This window comes from Phlebotomus papatasi, chromosome 2 (assembly GCF_024763615.1).
Source record: "Phlebotomus papatasi isolate M1 chromosome 2, Ppap_2.1, whole genome shotgun sequence".
Taxonomy (NCBI): Eukaryota; Metazoa; Arthropoda; class Insecta; order Diptera; family Psychodidae; genus Phlebotomus; species Phlebotomus papatasi.
The window spans coordinates 81,264,061-81,284,083 of NC_077223.1; the positions used below are offsets into that span (position 1 = coordinate 81,264,061).

At 37.2% G+C, this 20,023-nt stretch overlaps 3 protein-coding genes across 3 annotated transcripts in view; 1 reads left to right on the top strand and 2 right to left on the bottom strand.

Annotated features, from left to right (window-relative positions):
• Nucleotides 1-390: 390 nt before the first annotated feature.
• Nucleotides 391-1,841, bottom strand: LOC129804638 (uncharacterized). The gene is made up of 2 exons (XM_055852134.1): nt 1,452-1,841; nt 391-1,375 (listed from the first exon to the last, which is right to left on the bottom strand). Exons 1-2 carry the CDS (start codon nt 1,545-1,547, stop codon nt 410-412), a joined length of 1,062 nt encoding a protein of 353 aa, XP_055708109.1. The 5' UTR covers nt 1,548-1,841; the 3' UTR covers nt 391-409.
• A 7,756-nt stretch (nt 1,842-9,597) lies between these two features.
• On the bottom strand, nt 9,598-11,048 carry LOC129804642 (protein FAM185A-like). Its single transcript, XM_055852139.1, has one exon. The coding sequence runs from the start codon at nt 10,937-10,939 to the stop codon at nt 9,836-9,838; it is 1,104 nt and encodes a 367-aa protein (XP_055708114.1). The 5' UTR covers nt 10,940-11,048; the 3' UTR covers nt 9,598-9,835.
• An 86-nt stretch (nt 11,049-11,134) lies between these two features.
• The window catches only part of LOC129804639 (tectonin beta-propeller repeat-containing protein), a 33,328-nt gene continuing 24,439 nt past the window's right edge, over nt 11,135-20,023 (top strand). Inside the window, exons 1-2 of the mRNA XM_055852135.1 lie at nt 11,135-11,989; nt 16,416-18,160. Of these exons, the coding sequence (XP_055708110.1) occupies nt 11,336-11,989; nt 16,416-18,160 (2,399 nt within the window). The 5' untranslated portion in view covers nt 11,135-11,335. The remainder of the gene's footprint in view (nt 11,990-16,415; nt 18,161-20,023) is intronic.

The following is a 20,023-nucleotide window of genomic DNA, read 5'->3' on the forward strand; positions in this document are numbered from 1 at the left end:
ATATATTTATTGGAAAATTAATTTATGAGTCCTAGAACGGCTGTAGAAGTCTTACGGAACGAAAAACTAATGTAAAAATGCTTTTTTGTTGAAAATATCTGCACTGGCATATTATGTCAGTTTTGGTATTTTATGTGATTTTTTGGCTCGGGTTTTAAAGTGTTAAATAACTTGCAAATAATCTAGTCATTTGGCTAGAGGTCACGAAATAACACTCATTTCGTGGTTCCACGAACTCATAATTTTCTTAAAATGTAATAATGAAAATATAATTAATTACTAAGTCAGAGTTTGAGCCTAATCACAAGGCTCTACTTTTTCACGATTGCAATAGCTGTGAGATTTTTCAAACTGCCAGTAAATTTCAAATTTTCAAAAGTGTAACGATTTTTGAAGCTCTTAAAAGGACTTACTGAATTCCGTGAGTGAAAACATCCTTTGCAGCTGGCCAGGCTGAATCCCTTGCTTCCTGGATGGAGTTGAGAGGCTTCATTAGACTCTCCAGATGCTCATTGACTGCCTCCTTTGATCCCTCGGCCAAGTTCTTCTCATAAATGCTGAGAATTGTCTCAACTGAGAGCAGGGATTTGGTGACTGAAGGAGGCGGGAGGACTCCAGCCAGAGCATTTTGCAAGCGCTTCAGTAACTTCCTCTCCCTCTTCGTCAAATCATCCTCCTTCGTGGAACTGTTCAGCAAGGAGATGTCACACTTGCTAATCTCATCAGTTGTATCAGCCTCAGCTTCATCCTCGGACTCAAAGTCCAGAATATCCGGAGATTGTTCACTTGAGTACAAGTTCTTCCGGGGCTTCTCCTTCTCCTCCGTGATTGAGGTCTGAGTAGCGTTGGCATTTGTGGTGTACGAGAGATCAATCTGGAGGCTGGCCTGGGAGGAATCATGGATGGAAGTGGAAGTATTATTGAGATCAACTTCCACATTCACGTGAATCGGAGCTTTCTGCAGCGGAATCTTCCCATTGAAGGTCAACTCTTCAGCTGGAGGCCCTTCTGGCCTACTAGAAATCCCATGGAAGACTGCCACGCAGCTATCATCGACGATTTCCGAGGCTGGAATCGCTGGGATATCGGGTTTTTTCTCCTGCTGCAAGGAAGATTGCAACTCTTTCCGGAAACGCAAATCCTGATCAGAAATGATGTCAGACTGATCCATAGATGCTCCACTGGATTGCAGACATCCCGAATCTGGCTCATCTTCAGTATCAGCTTCGCAAATGTAGGAGAAACTCTGATCCTTGGGAAGGACAACAGCTCGATGTTCCGGAAAGGAAATCGACAAAGCTTCATCGTTGAAGCTCTTATCCTGCCTACCAAACACCCCTGAGGCATTGAAGCAGGAGCAGACATCACAGGAAGACTGTAAATATCCCAAAAAGTCCCATTAGTCCCCAGGAAATCTCTAAAAACTGCCCGGAAATCAAAAGCTTCCTCACCTCAAACATGCACGACGAATGTTCAGTGTCAGTTTCTGTCTCTATATCGCTCCTATGTTCGCAGTTGAAGCTCGCATTTCGCGACAGACTTTCCATGGTATCAATATTTGCAAGAAAATTGGAGGAAATGGGGGAAATAGCCCGGATTGTGGGATAAAAACTGCCGACTAAGCACTTAGCTTGGGTGCGTTCATTCTAAGACCTTTTCACAGCCAATCGCACAAATCACCGCAATTTTCACTTGAGTTTTCACCAGGAGGCACCTTAAGCTATGAGAATTTTCAATAAACACAGCCACGGGGTGGAAATTTAGGGCAAAAAAGGGGATTTTCCAGGACAAAACGAGATAACCTCGATGGCCATTGAAAAAAACTGTCAAATATGCGCGCACAAACACAAAAGAAAAAGAAAACAGAAAGTTCGGATTCAATCCACGGAGATTTTTTGGCGCTGTTATCACTAAAAGGGGACTTGTGTGAAGGGAAATTTAAGGTTCAAACATATTGACATAGAGAACATAGAATCTCATCATATGGTAATTATGGTAAATCAAAAAAAACATAAATAACGTGTTTTGTCTTTTTGATTGATTTATGTAGAGCAGTATTAGTAAAAAAATTAGGACTGTAAAATATCAAAATGATTTATCAGTACTTCATTTTCTCTTTACTTATTAATATTTCATTTAATTTTATCGATTTACTTGCCATTTTTACATTTAGAGGAAACTGGGGTACCACCAAACACTTTTGAAAGATGCGATTTTGACTGAATTTCCTAAGAAAACTGTGAATTTTAGAAAAATGTTGCTTACCCCATGTTATAGTCTTACGTATAGGCTGCATATTAATGTATACAAGGATGATGTGAAACACTTCAATTTTCCGTAAAAAGGAAAATTGTATCACCATGCATTTTTTGCTTTTTTTCCAACCACCCGGGGTACCAATAAACACTTTCTGGGGCACCAAAAAACACCTGTTTTTCTCACCCATTGAAGTTATTTTGGGCATTCACCACAACTCTTAATTATAAAGAAGGTATTGAAAATGCAAATAATTCTCAAAAGAGCACTGCAAAATTTAAAATGAGTGTCCAAAATAGCAAAAAACTAAAGCACTGCACACCGAACATATTTTTCAATGGATTTTTCATTATTTTGACAACATTCGACTTCTGACTGGAAAGCAGCGCCACTAAAATCGTGGCAAACACTACACCTAAAGTTCAAATTTTGCGCGTTCTTCTGATTATTTGTAATAAAATCGAGAAATCATTCGTCAATCCTTGATTAAAATCATTTAAGAATCATTAAGAATCATTTAATGCAAAATTGGGTTCTTGAAACTATATTTCTCCTGAGTCTTGAATGAAAATCCCATGAATGGATATAAATTTCTGAAATCGAACAAAGAGGGAGATGAAGAGTAAGAAAGATAAGAGGAAAAATTTTGCCATTCAAGCTACGCTCGCGACATCTGCAATTGTGAGAAAATTGCCTGTTTGTTGGTGCCCCAAACACTGTTTTGTGATGGATTTTATATTCTTTTAAAAAAATGTGAACATTAATTTCTTTAGTAGATACATAAATATTGTCCCAAAACATGTAGGAAAGTACTGGTGTAGTGAAATTTGATGTAACTTATTTCAGTTGTATTTTCCATGTAGATATATAAATGACTAAAATTATCAAAATCTCACAATTTTGCGAAAAATTATTATTATTATTATAAAATATTTTATTGAGCTACTTTTTGTACATTTACAAAATAATTACATTGTAAGTGTTCCAAATCATTGATTTGCTTCAACTTTAATACATTGTTAAGAATATTTGAATTGTATTAAGAGATAAAAGATTAAGAAAAAATAAATTAAGCACAAGGTAATATGGTGCTTACAGATTTAATGCGAGACAGATATGTATTTTATACAAATGATACTGTTTAAAGTGCTAATTGACTTACAATCGAGTGGTGGGAGGTTTTGCATTGCAGAAGAAAGTTATCTTTAATCTTAGAAATTTGGTTTTGCAAAAGAGGAGTTTTGGCAATCTCATGAAGTTTGATTGTAGAGAAGTCCCATGATTTCTTGTAAATAATTTTTAAGAATTTATTTTGAATAATTTGAAGCTTCTTTTTGTGCGTTCTAGCACAGACTTCCCAGATGGGACAACCGTACAGAAGAATACTGCGTACAATAGCAATATATAATAACTTTTTATTGGGAGTGGAGAGTTTCGATTTTCTATTGATTAAAGGGTAAAGTATTTTGAGTGCCTTTAATGACTTATTTATAGTATAGTTAATATGATCTTTGAACGTTAGCTTAGGATCCAAAATCATACCAAGATATTTAATTTCTTTAGTCCATTTTATTTCCATGGATTTAATCCGAATGGGCGAACTTGGAAGACGTTTTTTAGCTCTTCTGGTCGTAAAGAAAATTGCTTGAGATTTATCCATGTTAATTTTAATTAGCCAATCAGAACAATAATCAATGTACTGAGCACAAGCATTTGATAATTTGTTGATGATTACATCTGGATTTGTATTAGAGTAGTAAAAAGCTGTGTCATCAGCATATAATGCTATTTTTACAGGAGGATTTATTTTTAAATCTGAAGTAAAAATATTATAAAGTAGAGGAGATAAGACACTTCCTTGAGGGACACCATAATCTAAAGAGTACAAAGAGGACTTCCCAGAATTAATTTGTACAAATGCTTTACGGTTGTAAAGATACGATTCAATAATTTTTATAAAATTTATAGGAAATTTGAAAAGGTTCATTTTATATAGAAGGCCATCATGCCATACGGAGTCAAAGGCTTTTTCCAAATCAAATGCAATAAGTCCAGTTGAAGTCTTGGAGTTTAATTTAGATTTAATTTCTTTAGTGATTCTAAGCAGTTGGTGATTGGTGGAGTGTCCAGGTCGGAAACCGAACTGTTCGTTTAACAAAATATTGTTGTTGTTTACAAAATTATTAATGTTTCTATAGATCACTTTTTCGAAAATTTTTCCAAATACTGGTAATAAGCTTATGGGCCTATAATTTGATGCTAAAGAAGTATCTTTACCGGGTTTGGGAATGGGGATAACTTGAGCTATCTTCCAGGGGTCTGGAAAGTAGTTGATCCTCAGACAGTTTATGAAGATGTTGTTGAGATATATTATTGCTTTTTTAGGAAGATTTTTGACTAATTTGTTATTAATTTTATCCATGCCTGGAGCTTTTTTATTTTTTAAGTCTTTAATTATTGTAGATATTAACCGGGGTGTAGGAAGATGTTCGGCCTTAACAGGGGAATTTATAATTTTTTGTAATTTTAAAGTTTGTGCGACTTTTTCAGTAATCGTTGTTTTTTTAGGTAAATTATTTTTATGAAATTTGGAAAAATTATCAGCAATTTCTTGAGATTTAAGTTCATCTGTTATGATAACTTGATTACCCTTCCGAAGGGGTGGAATACCTTGAGCTCTATTCTTCAGTAACTTGGCAGTTTTCCATAAATTGGGACGATTGAAATTTAGTGATTTAACATGTGATTGCCAATTATCATTTTCATGAAGGTTAATTTGTTCTTTTATTATTTTTTCAAGATTCCTAAGTTCGACTTTGAGCTCCGCCACCCTAGAGCGTTGCCATTGACGTCGAATTTTATTTTTATGAGAAATGAGATCTTTTAAATAGTCTGGAATATCCGAATTCTTTTTGGATTTTAGTGTCCTTAAAGGAATAGCCGATTTAGCAGCTGATAAAATGATAGATTGGAAATCTAAAATCTGATGATCAATTAGAGTTTTGTCTTTGATTTCTTTGTTTGATAAAGAAATATTTTCGTTGATCAATTGTTTATACATCTTCCAGTCGGCCGATGCATAATCCTGAATTAGGGCTGGGTAATTTCTCATTTGAAAAGTAGTATTGATTTTGAAGTTTACGGGGAGATGGTCGGATGACAACGCCTGAATAGTTCTGACTTGATCAAGGGCAAAGTTTGAATTCGTGAGAATTATATCTAAAGTAGCTGGTGTGGAGTTAGATTGAGAAGGGTAAAAAGTTGGAGAGTTAGGAGAAATAATTCGATAGTCATGTTTACACATATCCTTAAATAAAATTGTCCCATATTTGTTTGCCCGGATACAATTCCAATGCCTATGACGTGCATTAAAGTCACCACAGGCAATAACATTGGGTTTATTAAATAATAGTCTAAGATCAGATGTAAAATCATTTGTGCATTGGTTTGGACTAAAATACGTGGCGACTAGTGTAAAAGGATTTTTTGGGTGACTTATTTCTATGGCAATTGTCTCTATTATTTTTGTATTTAGATGGGGTAGTAATTTGTGAGGAATATTATCGCGAATTGCAATTGCAACGCCACCACCTCTCTTGTCTTTCCGATCATTTCTATAAACTCGATAGCCAGCCAAATAGCACTTTGAATCACTTTTGAGCCATGACTCTGAAATTAAAAATACATCAATTGAATTGCTATTAAGAAAAAAGTTAGTTTCAGTTAATTTTTGATTTATACTACGTGCGTTCCAAAATGCAATATTAAGCAATTGGGGTTGAATCATCATGGGTAGATGTATTTAGAGGTGATCTCAAACATCAAGCCGATTTGGTCCTCCTTGGATTTGCAGGATTTCATCCTCGTAAAAACTTCTTTTAAGATAGTAGAAATCTCCACGGGGGAGAAAAGTTGAGAGTTTGAAGGCCCCCCACGAACCACATTGGCGTAAGATTGTCTTCGGCTCCGCTGGGGATTTGGAGGTGGAGGCTGCTCCTCAGTCCGAGTAGGGGGAGGGTTTGATCGCTTGTTGTTTCTTGCCGATAGCCGTTGTCTGAGTTCAATGAAATCCTGTCTTTTAGGACAGGTTGGAGAATCGGCGAAATGATTACCTCTGCAATTTCGGCAACATCTAATGACTTCGTTGCATGCGGAAGTTTCATGACTTCCTGAGCATTTTCCGCAGCACACGGGAAGAAAACAATTTCAGGATCCATGTCCGTAGAGATTGCACTTTCGGCAGAGAATAGGTCCTTTGTTTTTCCTGATAAATGGTTTCCATTGAACCACTGTGTAGTTAATTACTTTGATTTTGCGTAGATCAGCAAGTTTCATCGTATTTCTAGGAAATGAAATGATGAACAGAGTTTCTCCTTCATATCTCCGTTCCCTCGGGTTCAATATTTGGATTTTTTCAGGATTTACACCGGAGGCTTTCAAATCATCTTCAACAATTGAAATTTTTGATGCATCATCATCGTCTGTTGAGAAGTTAAGGCCCCTCAAAAGAAATTTTATCGAAATATTGGATTTCACATCGTGAGTGTAAAACTTCACATCAGCATTTTTGAACTCACGGACGAGTGTCGCATAATCGGTCATTTTCTTTAGCATTAATTTCGCACCAATAGACATATTTTTCAGAGTAATGTCTGTGATATTGTGACGATTCACAATTTCAGTTGCAATTACAGTGTTATTGCCCTCACGAATAACTGTTATTGGTGGTGGTTTTTGGTTAATTTCATCACCACTCATTTCAGGATTATCGTCATTTTTTTCATGATCCAAGACATCGAACGTGTTCCTCGTGGGGATATTTGGAACAACTTTAAGTTTTGAAGTGGACATAGATGTCGCAGATGAAGATGACAGAGATGAAATTGTAGTGTTTGAGATCGTGGCAGTTGTAGGCGTTGAGAAAGTCGTCGTCAGGGTGGCTGGCGGGGTCCTTGGGGTTTTGTTTGACTTTCCAAATAAAGGCATTTTGGAAGGTTGCGCAGGAGAGTCGTCTGAATCGTCAGAACGACCTCTCTTCGCCGGCGTATTTAAATCAGCAATTATTGAACACTATGCACAGAGCACTTGGTAAAACACGTCTGCAATGGGCAAAAGCCGCGCGCGAAAAATGATTCTTATTTCTAAACTACTTGAACTATGTGGATCATTCTTTCTCTGGACAAGCATCCCTATAGTACCTATGATTTCATGTACGTCTCATTCTCTGAAATCTTATACCTATTTAAAAAATCGCAGTGTTTGGTGGTACCCCTGTTTGGTGGTACCCCAGTTTCCCCTACCCCTTGAGTATACATTTATAAATAAATTATTTGTCTCTTCATTTTCTCTTAATTTTTTCAATAAATGAATATTCATTAAATTTGAAATTTGTTAGTTTATAATTAAATGTGGAAATCTATTTGAAGCTAAAAAATATTTTAATTAAAAAATAATTTAAATTATGAGAAAATAGGTGAAGATCACTTTTTATATAACGCTTTTCGGTTTTTTATTATCCCTTCATATAATTTTTTTTTTGTAAAAAATCGAGCATGTTGTCTTATTATGCCTTGCTTGCTTACTTACTTACTTACTTAACCGGCGTTACAACCAATTAATTACTGGTCTTGGCCTGACTCAGGACCTGCCGCCACTCGGGCCTGTTACGCACCACTGTTCTCCAATTCCGTACCCCTAATGAGCTGGCGTCCTGGTCCACGCCGTCGGTCTATCTGAGGCTGGGTCGGCCTCGTCTCCTCGAAGCATAGAGTCCGCCCCTAAAGACTTTCCAGGCTGGGTCGTCCTCTTTGCCTTGCCTTTGTTCTAAAATGATACTTTTCATTTTCTTTTACTTTTTTTTCAATAAATGAATATTCATTGAATTTCAAATTAGTTAGTTTAAAATTAAATGTGCTTGGAATTGTGAAAACCATTTCAAGCTAAAAAATAGTTTAAAAAATAATTTAAATTATATGAGTAAATAAGGTGAAGATCGCTTTTTATATAACGTTTTTCGGTTTTTTTTTATTACTCCTTCATATAATTTTTTTTTTGGAAAAATCAAGCATATTCTCTTGTGCCTTGCCTTTGTTTTATAATGTTATTGAGTTCCTCATTCTATGTTTTTCCGATGTTTTCGTGAAATCATAGAATTTCTATGTCAATATGTTTGCACCTTAAAATGGAGGGGAAATTTTTTTGCCGACCGGGAAATTATTTGTCGTGAACTCTTCGAACTCTCATTTCAATCTCGGATGCGTTGCTGGTAAGTTCACTTTTTTGGAAAATTTAATTTTTTAGTGATACTTTTCAAGTAATTGAAGTTCAAATATTAGTTAAATAATAAGAATTACATTCAATAATTTATTGTGAATAAATTTCACTGAACATTTTCTTCGAAAATTAGTGAAAATTTAACTTGAAATGGTGTCAACCACGTGGGTCTTACTAAAAGCGATTTTATCTGTTTTCCTTGCAGATTCCAGAACTATCCGCAGCATTTCCTCTTTAATTGCTATTATAGTGGATTGATAGACTGCGTAAAATTGTCTGAAATGTGTTTTTCCTGTGAGAAAATGGATAAAGCTTTCCGGCAAAATTTTGAGGTTAGCTTGCCGCCACGCTTCTCAAAAGGCGTTTCCTGACCGAAGAAAAAGGCAAGTAAAACTCTTAAAAATTGATATTTTTGCTTTTTATTTAATGATGAACAAAGTTACCGCCCCAGGCCTAAGATAATTGCGGATTGGTTTGCTTCTGATGCTTTCCTTTCTGGAGAAATTCATTTTTTTTTTTAATGCAAAATGTTCATGAAGTTTTTTCTCCGTTGCAGATGGCTTCCGGGAGTCCGGGAATGAGCTGAACTTTGCAGGGTGAGTTGGTTTTCTTTTTTATTTGGTTTTTCTGCAAAATGATGATACTTCGACAAGCATATAGCTAAATATTCCCTGTTGAAATTCTTTTGTCTGATTTTTCTGAATTTTGAGGATTTATTGACTTTTTGTCAGGAGATTGATGAGGGTTTTTCTTTCAGGAATTAGCAGAGAGATCCCAGGAATGGTCAGTTGAAGAATCAAAGCTACAATACGGATGATTTTCAGGTGAGAGTGAGTTCAGAGATTGGTTTTTGATGACCAAAATGATGAGTATTTTTTCAGTTATCCCTGTCATAAGGCAGAAGATCCTCCAAGAGGGGATTTTCTTGCTGATATTTGAGAACCTGATCCTTCCAAAACTCCCCAAAGTGAGATTCCTTCCCTCAGATTTTTAATTAAAGAATTTTTCTTGCAGATCTCCGAAAGAAAGCCTTTCCGGAAAGATTTCTGCCCAAAGAAAAGATTCCGGTAAGTTTTTAAATAGTTTAATAAATATTTAAAAAGTACATGATGATTTTTTAATATACGCTATTATTACAAAGAAATGATTACAACTTGCCCTCACTGAAAATGCCCAAGAAATGCATTTCAGGAGTCCCTGAAGACCCTCTTCTAAAACATTTATTTTTTTTCCTTTCCAGGGAAGCGGAAGCAGCTGAAGATTAGCAGAAAATGCTTCTGAAATCCAATAAAATATTTTTTAAAGTCTACATCTTGAGTTTTATTGCATCAACCCAGGAAAGTCTCCTGATTTCCAAGCGTCCCTTTGTCTGAATGAAGATTTTATTAGGGAGGTCCTTCTGGCCAAGAGTCGTAGCCCCGGTTTCCTTCTCTCCACGAAGATGCTTCAGTGTCTCGTCCAGATGAACGTCCGTAGCAGCTGCATGGAAGTAAGTTGAGTCCACGACAGCGTCTGCCACATTCACAGAAACCTCTTGAGAATCATTCGTGATGACCACATTCTCTCCCCAGAGCTCTGCCAGCTGCAATTGGACATTTCCCCGTCGCACCTTGACCAGCAGCGTCCCATTGAAGCCGCACATTTGGAGATTTCCCTGCTCCAGGATGTTCACTTCCGTTGTCCGATGGACGCTGTTCAGAGCCATATTCCCAGACTTGGAAGTGAATTTGGAGAATGTGCTGTAGCAGGATTCCGTGGAAATTGTCCCAGAGTCAGAATCCACTTGCAGTTCCTCGCCTTGAATCTTCTCCAAGGAGATATTCCCAGAATTCTCCGCTTTGATCTGCACTCGATACCCAAGTGTCAATCCTCTGCACTCGACATTCCCTCCACTGTGCAGCTGGATGTTCTCGCTCCTGAGATTTTTTGTCTTTATCCCTTTGGCTGCCTTTACAGCTAACTGATCACTGTGCAAATCAGACACTTCCAGAGCCCCATCCAATTCCACTGTCAAGTCTGCTTTTACAGGGATCTCTAGGACAATTTCTGAGGCCTCTGATCCTTCATCCGTCACATGCACATCATTGTCTTGCACCTCGATGGCTACCCGGGGCTCTGCCGTGTCGCTGGTAACCGTAGCCCTGAGAAGATTAGCATCCGGACAGTCCAAAAGGTCGTACGGGAGGATTTTCACTTGGGAAACTTTCTTCAAATTCACATTTATATGAGAAAATGGATGAACTCTTTCGGTTATTTGCTTCCTGTTGAGAGCTCTGAAGGCTGTTGTGTGGAAATTCACAGCTGTCCGGTGGGGAAATTCCCGATAAACAGCAGCCACTAAAATCCTCCTCAACATTTTGAGGTTAGGATATACAAAACCACAAAAAACAGCTGATTGACAGTTTTTCATTTTGGGACAATTTAAAAATAAACTTCTTATTCAATTTAAACCATTTAATCTCCTTTGAATTGTGAAAAAATGCTAAATTGTTCAATAAAACTCGCAAATAGATACAGTTTTCCCGGAAAACCCTCATAAAATACATAAAATACCCCGTGTAATTTATTCATTTGGGACATTTGGGACTCCAGCCCCCATTTTTCACAGTGTACTCAGTGTGCATGTTTTGACGTATTGATTTTTTGTGATATTCGCGACTGCAGAGAAATCTCTGTTCTATTAAAAAGCAATGAGGTAATCGCCCCCAAAACAAATTAAATCAGTAATTGAAGAGTCCAAGAAGCGCAAATCAGTGAAAAATCGGGCTTTCCGGGGGTGCAAGTGAAGAAAAAAGTCAAGTGAAAAATGCCCAGTACACTTCTCTTTGCCACAAATAATGAGGGCAGGGTGTACGCCCTGTCGACGGGAAATGCAGCCTGGAGGGAGTTTCTGTACCTGGGCTTGGAGTTCAAGAAGGTCTCAGCTGTGCCCCACTTCATGTGGTCAATTGGGGGCGACAGGCAGGTGTATGTGCACGTTCATGGCCTGGATATTCCCATTCGCATGAAGGAGGAAGCTTATGAGAACGAAAGGTGGCTCCCGCTTGAGGGTTTTAGCAATCGTCTCTTGCCCACGGATCGGTACAATTTCTCCAATGTCGATGGCACGGTCAATCGAGCGATTGACAGGATTAGGCTGCCGTCAATGGCATGGCAGTGGGAGGGAGACTGGCATCTGGATTGCTCTCTCGATGGCCAGCCTCTCGATCACGATGCCTGGACGTATGCTATTGACTTCCCGGCCAAGTTCCAGGTCAAGAAGACCTGGAACTCATGTGTCCGGCGCAGAAAGTGGGTGAGATTCCGAAGATACAGCGCTATGAATTCCTGGTGCGCTATTGCTCCATTGCACAAGGATCCCACCCAGGAACCCTTCATCGATGTAGCCATTGGAGGCCACAATATTCCCGGAGCTGCTCCGGGAACGCTTCTAGTCTGGGCAATCACAGCTCACGGAAGGGTAAGTTTATTGAGATTTTAATAAGGGAGACCGGGGCAGATTAGTCACGAGTAAACTGAGACAGTGGGATATAATTTGCCTTAGAAGAAATATTGAGGAAACCATTTCCCTGTTCTGATACACTTAGTCCCGGCATTAAGTACTTCGGGATTATGCACCTGACGGAATTAGGGTACAGTCAACCCTTTTGGCTATGTAAGCACTTTTGGCCACCTAAACTAAAATCACATTGTAACTGTGTTATCACAATTGCACATTAAAATTTTAATATGATTCACATTAATTGTCGCTGGTGAGAGTCCAAATGTGTAATTTGTGTGTTTGAATAATTTTATATTCAAAATTTGATCTATTTGTTGATAAAAAGGTAGACTTGGCCCGCAAAATTTGATATAAATTGATTTATAGCATTAATGCGAAAAATTAATGCGATTTTCTCTTTAATTTTTTAATATGCTTTAGGTAAATTTAAACTTATTTTTGCAGGCCAAGTCCACTTCTTTATCAATAAATAGAAAAACCCCAAATATTAAGTGACCCAAAGACACAAATAACATATTTGGACGCTCACAAGCGACAATTAATGTGAATCACATTAAAATTTTAATGTGCAAGTGTGATAACGCCGTGGCAATTATGATTTTATTTAGAACAGAAAAATGGATCTTATTTCGTGGCCTCTAATCTAACGAATCAGAAAACCATATTTGATTTTGTATCGACTTGATTAATTCTAAGTTATTGAAAGAAATTTTCGACAAGGTAAACAATCACTAAAAAAAACATGGGATTCTTAAGAAACTTTGTTAATGTTAAGAGAAATTGTTTTGCATTATTTCATATTTTTGATGAAAATATTTGATGTTATTCAATGAAAGTCCATTTCTTAATTAACTAAATTTTATTGTGATATCATACTTAATAAGATTTTCTAACAAATTAAATGAAAATCGGTTGTGGCTAAAAGAGCTTACTTTTTTCGGCTGTGTAAGTACTTTTGGCCAGTCAGTAAAACCAATCGTGACTTGACTAATTTTTACGTCAAATAGAAAATGTGCAAAAAGTCGTTTAAAATACTCTAATAATCACATAAAATTGGTGTTAAATAAGAATAGGATTTGTGCTGTGTATTTGTGAAAGTTTTCGAGAGCTATTTCTTCTGTTATTTTATTAACCCTTTAAGGACGATTGGAACACCGGTGTCCCATAAAGAAAATAATTTTTCCTGACTACCCAAAGTTGTTTTTTTTTCTTATGTCTGTACATAATTGTAAAGTAAAAGGTTGAAGGAATCTACAATATTTTTTGCAAATCTCTAGCTATTTGATTCGTAGTAAATATTTAAGGTCAAAAATGGCGAATTTTTAAATTCTCAAATTCATAATTGATTTTATTTATTTTTTATACATAGAATTTTTTTAAGCAGAACCCTTTTGGCAATAAAAATTACAATACTCATACGTAACATTTTTCATTAAAGCGAAAAATATTATTCATTGGTATTGTCAGAAAAATTACTTAAATTTTTGGGCTATTTTTGTCACTATCGTTCATAGAAGCACAAAATACACCGAATCAGACTCTGTTGAACTTTCCAAGGTTAGATGTAACATTTATCATTGATTATGTTTCTCAGTTTAATTTTTATTGTTAATTTTCAGTCCGTAAAAAGTGTCTCGTCGTTAGAGGGTTAAAATTCTATTGGAAACAAGTGGCCAAAAGTGCTTACAAATTGGCCAAAACTACTGAAACATGCATAGTTGCATAAAATTATTTTTTCACTAAAATATCCAAAAAAAAATTGGGAATTCTCTTGGATTATTAGGAAGAAACTGCTTTAAGGTATCTTTGTAGAGAATTTCATTTTTTTTTAAAAAAAGATTATAAAAATTACAAACACATGAAACCTTAAATTGGCCAAAAGTACTTACTCCACCCTATGCACATACAATTATGCAAGTTTGCCTACCATTGGGAGTCAATTTAGGAAATCATTTTTGAAATACGCCTGAATGTTTACTATGAATTTGAAAACATTTTGCTCCTTTTTAAGAATAAAACTTGAATTTCTTTTATTTTTAAATATTCTAACAATTTATTGAAGATCTCTCCAAAAATACTGTTTGTTGATGACTTTTTTTTTTAAAAAAAAGCTTAATGTTTCTGCTCTGACTACTTTTACTCCGCGCGAAATTCGTTCTACGGCCGATTTATTCAAAAGAAAGCCCCTGCGGAAATGCAATTTTTCTCCCAAAAATGTGCATAATCCCGGGATTGAGTGTAATGCTCTAGCCCTAGACACACTTACGACTTAAGCCGAGAGACGACTTTGTGGAAAATGATGGAAATGTAGTTTGACCCTTATTTCTAATATAATTACGCTAAGCCCTCTCTCGGCTAATCCTCAGGTCTGTCAAGGCCCTAAAGGTATTCAAAGGTAACAATTCACTTGAATCAGATTTCGAAGAAACAAAATAAAAAGAAATTAATAAAATATTTGCTACTTTTCCACCCAGTCTTAAGGAACAGACAGAAAAAAATGTTTTTATCATATGATTTACAACATCAAACATTTCTGTCTGCGTGGAATATTAATTAGCGAAGAATTAAAATACAAAGCTCGTATCCAACTTTAAAAATAATTCAAGGTTTCAATAAAGCTATTGTCTTTTAAATGGAAAGATGATAGTGTGTTCTTTAAGATCTTTAACACTTTAACGACGAGACAGTTTTCGCGGACCGAAAATCAAATTTGTCCGTAAAAAGTGTCTCGTCGTTAAACGATTATGCAACTTAGTCGCGGATCATAGAGAAACACGAGAAATCAATGTTTTAGTTATTTTTCAAAAGCTAGTTTCAGCAAGAAGTTTCTTTCATTGATTTAGAAAAGCTAAGGGAAATTTGAAGGCAAAACTGTTTTGTCACCTTGTTTAACAAGAAGAGGAAAATAGGAAAATTGTGATGTAGGATAGATTTGATTTCTGAAATTTGTAAAGAAAATTTTATTCGTGTTAGGCTCATTCCAAATATTTGAGAAATACATACTAATTCGTTGATTTCGAAAAATTTATTATTCAAAATTAATATTCCCGGAAAGGAAAATATTTTACAAAGGGGATTCTTGACGAATAGAGGGAAGTGGGGCGCTTTTGAATTGGGGCAACTTTGTAATTGGACTTTTCCTTCTATTTTTTTTTATTTAATTGGATTTTATCCAGGGCAGAGCATTATAATACATTTTCCGTACAAAAGTATTGTATATTTTTTCTTAAGTGTTTTTTTTTAGTGTTAGTATAAAACCAAATGCAATCATTTTAAAACTTTTACCAAATGAAAGAGTATCTAATGTTATAATATTGGCTCAAAATTTATAATGGTTGCACGAGGATAACAGTTCTTAAAACCTATATGAAAAAGACGTAAAATTCGCACTTTTTTTTAATTTTTCCGACAAATTTTCTATTTGTAACACCAGTAATATTTTAAATTCAATCAAAATATATTCTCTGTACATGTGCCTACCATTTCGTGTTATATTTATTTTTGTGGGATCTAAAGCTTAAATTTCTGAATTAAAATACTCCATCCGTTAGTTAATCATCCTAGATTTTATCATGATATTTAGCTTCAAAAACCAATTGCGAAGGCCAATTTTAAATCACCCCGAATTTAAAGGTGCCTCACTCACGTCTCCCTATCTATTACATGGTAAACATTTGAAAATTTGAGAAAGCCCAGCTTTCTCTTAATCCATTCAGTCAATGTACCAGAAATACTTGATATAGAATGTTCATATTTTGGGATTAGTTTCCTACAGATTAATAGATGAATTTTTTGAAAGGAAAAATTTTTTATCTCATATGGGGGCGCGAGGAGCCTCTGTCAAACACACGTCTTAACGGTCACTGAATTTAAATTCTGTGCATTAATTCATTACAAACTCTATTGCTTTATATAGAGTAACTATCCAAGAATACCAATTGGCAACTAGAATTCAAATCAGGAAAGAGGAAAGACGCCAATTTTAACAAATTCGACGAGATGTCGTATTTTCCGTCCGCCATTTTGAGCAAAAAATTTGCATGACCTTCCGTGAAGCAAGAAAATAATAACAAAATATATTTTCATCTCTATCGGACTATTTTTCTCAAGTAATTGAATAACTAACGTTACTAAAAATCCATTCCCGACAGCAATTCGGATAAAAATTGCCCAGAAATAAATCATCAAAAATCACTCAATTTGCGTATGATGTATAATACCATGGTAAGGAATGGGTTAAGGAAGATATTGAATTTCAAAATTTTTGGCTTTGAGAAACTGCCCCAATCTCCCGTATTATACAAAGTATAATGAAAGAAAAATGTCTAGTACAGTATATTCTCCTTTCCTTGCGGAAATCCCTGACCAATCCCTTCATTTCCAGGTGATGTTTCGGTCTGGTGTCAGCACGACGTCTCCCGAAGGTCTCCGCTGGACAGCAATCACCACTCCATCGGGAGCAGAAGTGTCCCAAATAAGCGTGGGAGCCACTGGATTGGTTTGGGCCAGTCTCTACTGTGGCCGAGCCATTGTCCGTTCCGGAGTGACCAAAGATTCGTTCACGGGCGAGAGTTGGCTTGAAGTGAAGCCTCCGGGCAATGGTCTAAAGATTGTGCAAGTGTCAGTGGGCACGAATTCTGTCTGGTGCGTGACAAATGACAATCACGTGTGGTTCCGGCGAGGAGTGAAGGGTGAAACGGCGGGAATTAGTGAGGATGCAGCTATTGGAAATGGCTGGGTGGAGATGGTGGGGAATATCTCGAGTGTCTCAGTGGCTGCGAATGATCAAGTGTTTGCGGTGGGATCTGAAGATCGGGCCCTGTATTTCCGGTCCGGGGTGTCCGGAAGTGATGCCACGGGCAAGAAGTGGCGTCTGATTCAGTGTCCAATGCAATTGAGCAGGACATCGAGTATGGCGAGTTTGAGTTCCAGGAGGAGTGGTTCGGGATCTCCGGGATCCAAGCATAGGAGTTTGAGTAGTTTGCTGAGGGGGCAACATCAGCCGGAGAGTATGATACTGAGTGAAGAGAATGAGGAAACATCGAGATCAGCTCCGACGGTAAATGCTCGGCATAAACCGGAATTGTGGCAGAAGCCGGCAGATTCTCCGCCGAGTGTGGCAGGGAGTTTGAAGTCCGCAAGGGAAGAGGAAGCTCTGCGAGAGCAGAGTCTTCAGGTGGCAGCCAGTGCACCGGTAGCGGAGATTTTTGAGGTGTCCGGAAAGCACTTTGAGACTCCGCTGAGGAATCCACGAGCCTGGAGTCCGGTGAGGAGTGTGGGGTCGATGGTGGGCACAGAAGCTCATCCGGAGAGTGATTCTGTGGTCTTTGATGCGGAAACATCGAGGGATTCGGGTGTTTTTGGGGAGGAAGATGATCATGGGGGATCTCAGTACTGGGCAGAGTGTGATGTCATCTGGACAGGATGCAGTGCAGGAGCTGTATCTGTAGATCCTCAGCAACTGCCCAATTGGTTCAATGACACCATCTCGGCCAGCAATCAGACAGAACTCAATCAACCCTGGCGTCTGAGGATTCTCGAGGATCTCAAGGGGCGTCTGGCGGACGCCGAAGATCTCGATCTGGAGAAGTACCAATTGGCCATTGAGATGTCATCTTGGGTGAAGAGTGGCGAGGCTCGAGTGGCCAAATCTCATGGATCCTTCGAAGATTGTCTCATTGAGCTGGAATGGGTGAATGCTTCCGGAAGCAATGGATTGAATTCCGGAACTCTGACAATTCTCAATCCTGACGGAGTCACCACGAAGATGCAGTTTCCTCTCTCCGAGATCACCTGTGTCATGTGTCAGAGTGAACCTGGATGCCCTCGATTGGCCATCCATGCTCCAAGACTTCCGCTTGGATCAGCTCTGATCAGGCTTCAGTTTTCTGGGGACACAGACATGGAGGATTGGCTGTCGCATCTCACTTCTGTCTGCTGCCAAATTAACGAAGTCCACGGACGTCCATCGGACAATTCTGTGTGGATTACGACAAATCTCGGGGATGTTTTCGTCTTCGATCCGTCATCCCTCAAGGCGTTGCAGTTCAAGGAGGAGAAGCAAATGTATGTCCAGGAGATTGATCTGTCTGCCACGGAGACGCCCTATCACGTGCCTCTGTCTAATGGGTAAGTCAACACTGATAATACTCATTATCCCTATTTCTCTTTCTTCTTCACTTTGACCCACTTACCTGGATAATTTAATAGGAAGTGCTAATTCGAGATTGATTATCATTAAGTGAAAGTACTTATCGAATTGAGAACAGAAACTCAATGTCTTTATGCTTGACATCGAATTCAAAAATACAAAAAAAAATCGTGATGAAGGAGAAAATCACTGCACAGTGCTCAATTTTGATTTTTTTGCATGAATTTTAGCATTATCATAATCAGGGACATGACGTTTCCTATGCTTCCCATGTGTTTCTAGCGTGCCGAAAAAACTTTGGAGTTCATTCGGTGTTTTCTGTCATTGTAGAATGAATTAGTAAAAAATACTAATACAAAGTCAAAGCCAATTTAATAACGAACAGGCAACCGAAAACTCCAAATTGACAACCTACGTAGTTTCGGAGATATCTCGTGAAATGTATACGAAAACAGGAAAAAATTTACACTAAAACTGGAGGGGAATTCTGTAACGCTCTGGCAATGCCATATGACAAATTGGGTTTGAATCTCAGGAGAGCTTTTTCGAAAATGCGATTCTGTAGCCGTGACATTGCCATTTGAGCTCACGTGGCATTATCAGAAGTCACATATTTGAGATTTCTGGCAATTCAAATGACAATAAATTTTGTTAAACAAATCAACCAAGACGTACTGTATTTTCATAAAATTATCAAGTAAAGGTATTTCATTAAAAAATCAATGAATTGCATTTTCGAACTCATATGATATGACAAAAAAGCTCGAATGGCATTGTCAGGTTTCGAACTCACGCGTGACAATGCCACGAAAATTACAGAATTCCCCTACTGGTCGAATTTTTTAGTGCTAATGTCACCCCCCCCCCCTGATCTTAATTTATCTTTTATCCACAAAATCTTTCCTTTGGGAGCTCTGGCTATGCTCGAATGCTTTCAAAACCTGTTGAGACTGAACTTCAAAACGTTTACAAGTAAAATAGAAATTTTAGCAAACCTGAAGTTTTAGCTAGGACACGTTCGAGAAGATTATAACAGATAGTAGAACAAATTTATCTCAGAAACGAACCACTAGGGGAGATTTCTTGATATTTACTAGTGCGTAGCACAGTGGGATGAATTTATGAGTAGGGCAAAGTGCTCATGCTTTTTACGATCCCAAGCTTAGTAATGACTCAATTTTCTCCTAACCAGGCAATTCGAAAACGAAATAGGCAGTAACCAAATGCGACCGGTTACGTTCGAAAATATGACCTCAGTTGATTTTTACCGGTTTTAATGTTAATAGTACTACTTTATTTTACAATGCAGAAATTTAGTAAAGTAGTGTAGGTTGTAGTAAAGCGGGTGCACGTTAAGATTACACTCAAGAATAATGCTTTAAAAATGACGTCTACATAATATTAAAAAAAAGAAAAATATTTTGTGAAACTTTAATTCTTTGTAGATTTATTAGATAGGGTAAATGTCCTAATTCAAAACTATTTCCAGACGCTTTAACTTTGATAAAAGATTTAACACATTAAGTTTAATTAAATTTGCTCCTTGACTCTTCTAGAATGTTACTGTTTAGTGAAAAATCTTTAGATATAATTTAAAAACTTCTTAAATACAAGAAAAATACGCGAGTGTAAAATGCTTTTATTGGAAACAAATTAATCCAAATGGAGACAAGGGAAAGTTTCTAATTGGAGACAAATAGTGTAAGTGATACCGCGACGAAAGACATCCAAAACCTTGTTGAGTTGCTCTTGAGTGCAGGATTTGTTCTTATTTCTGGTCTTTTCACCTTTCTCATCTAAAACAATTAGAAAATCTCTCCAAAAAAAATCATATTTCCGGG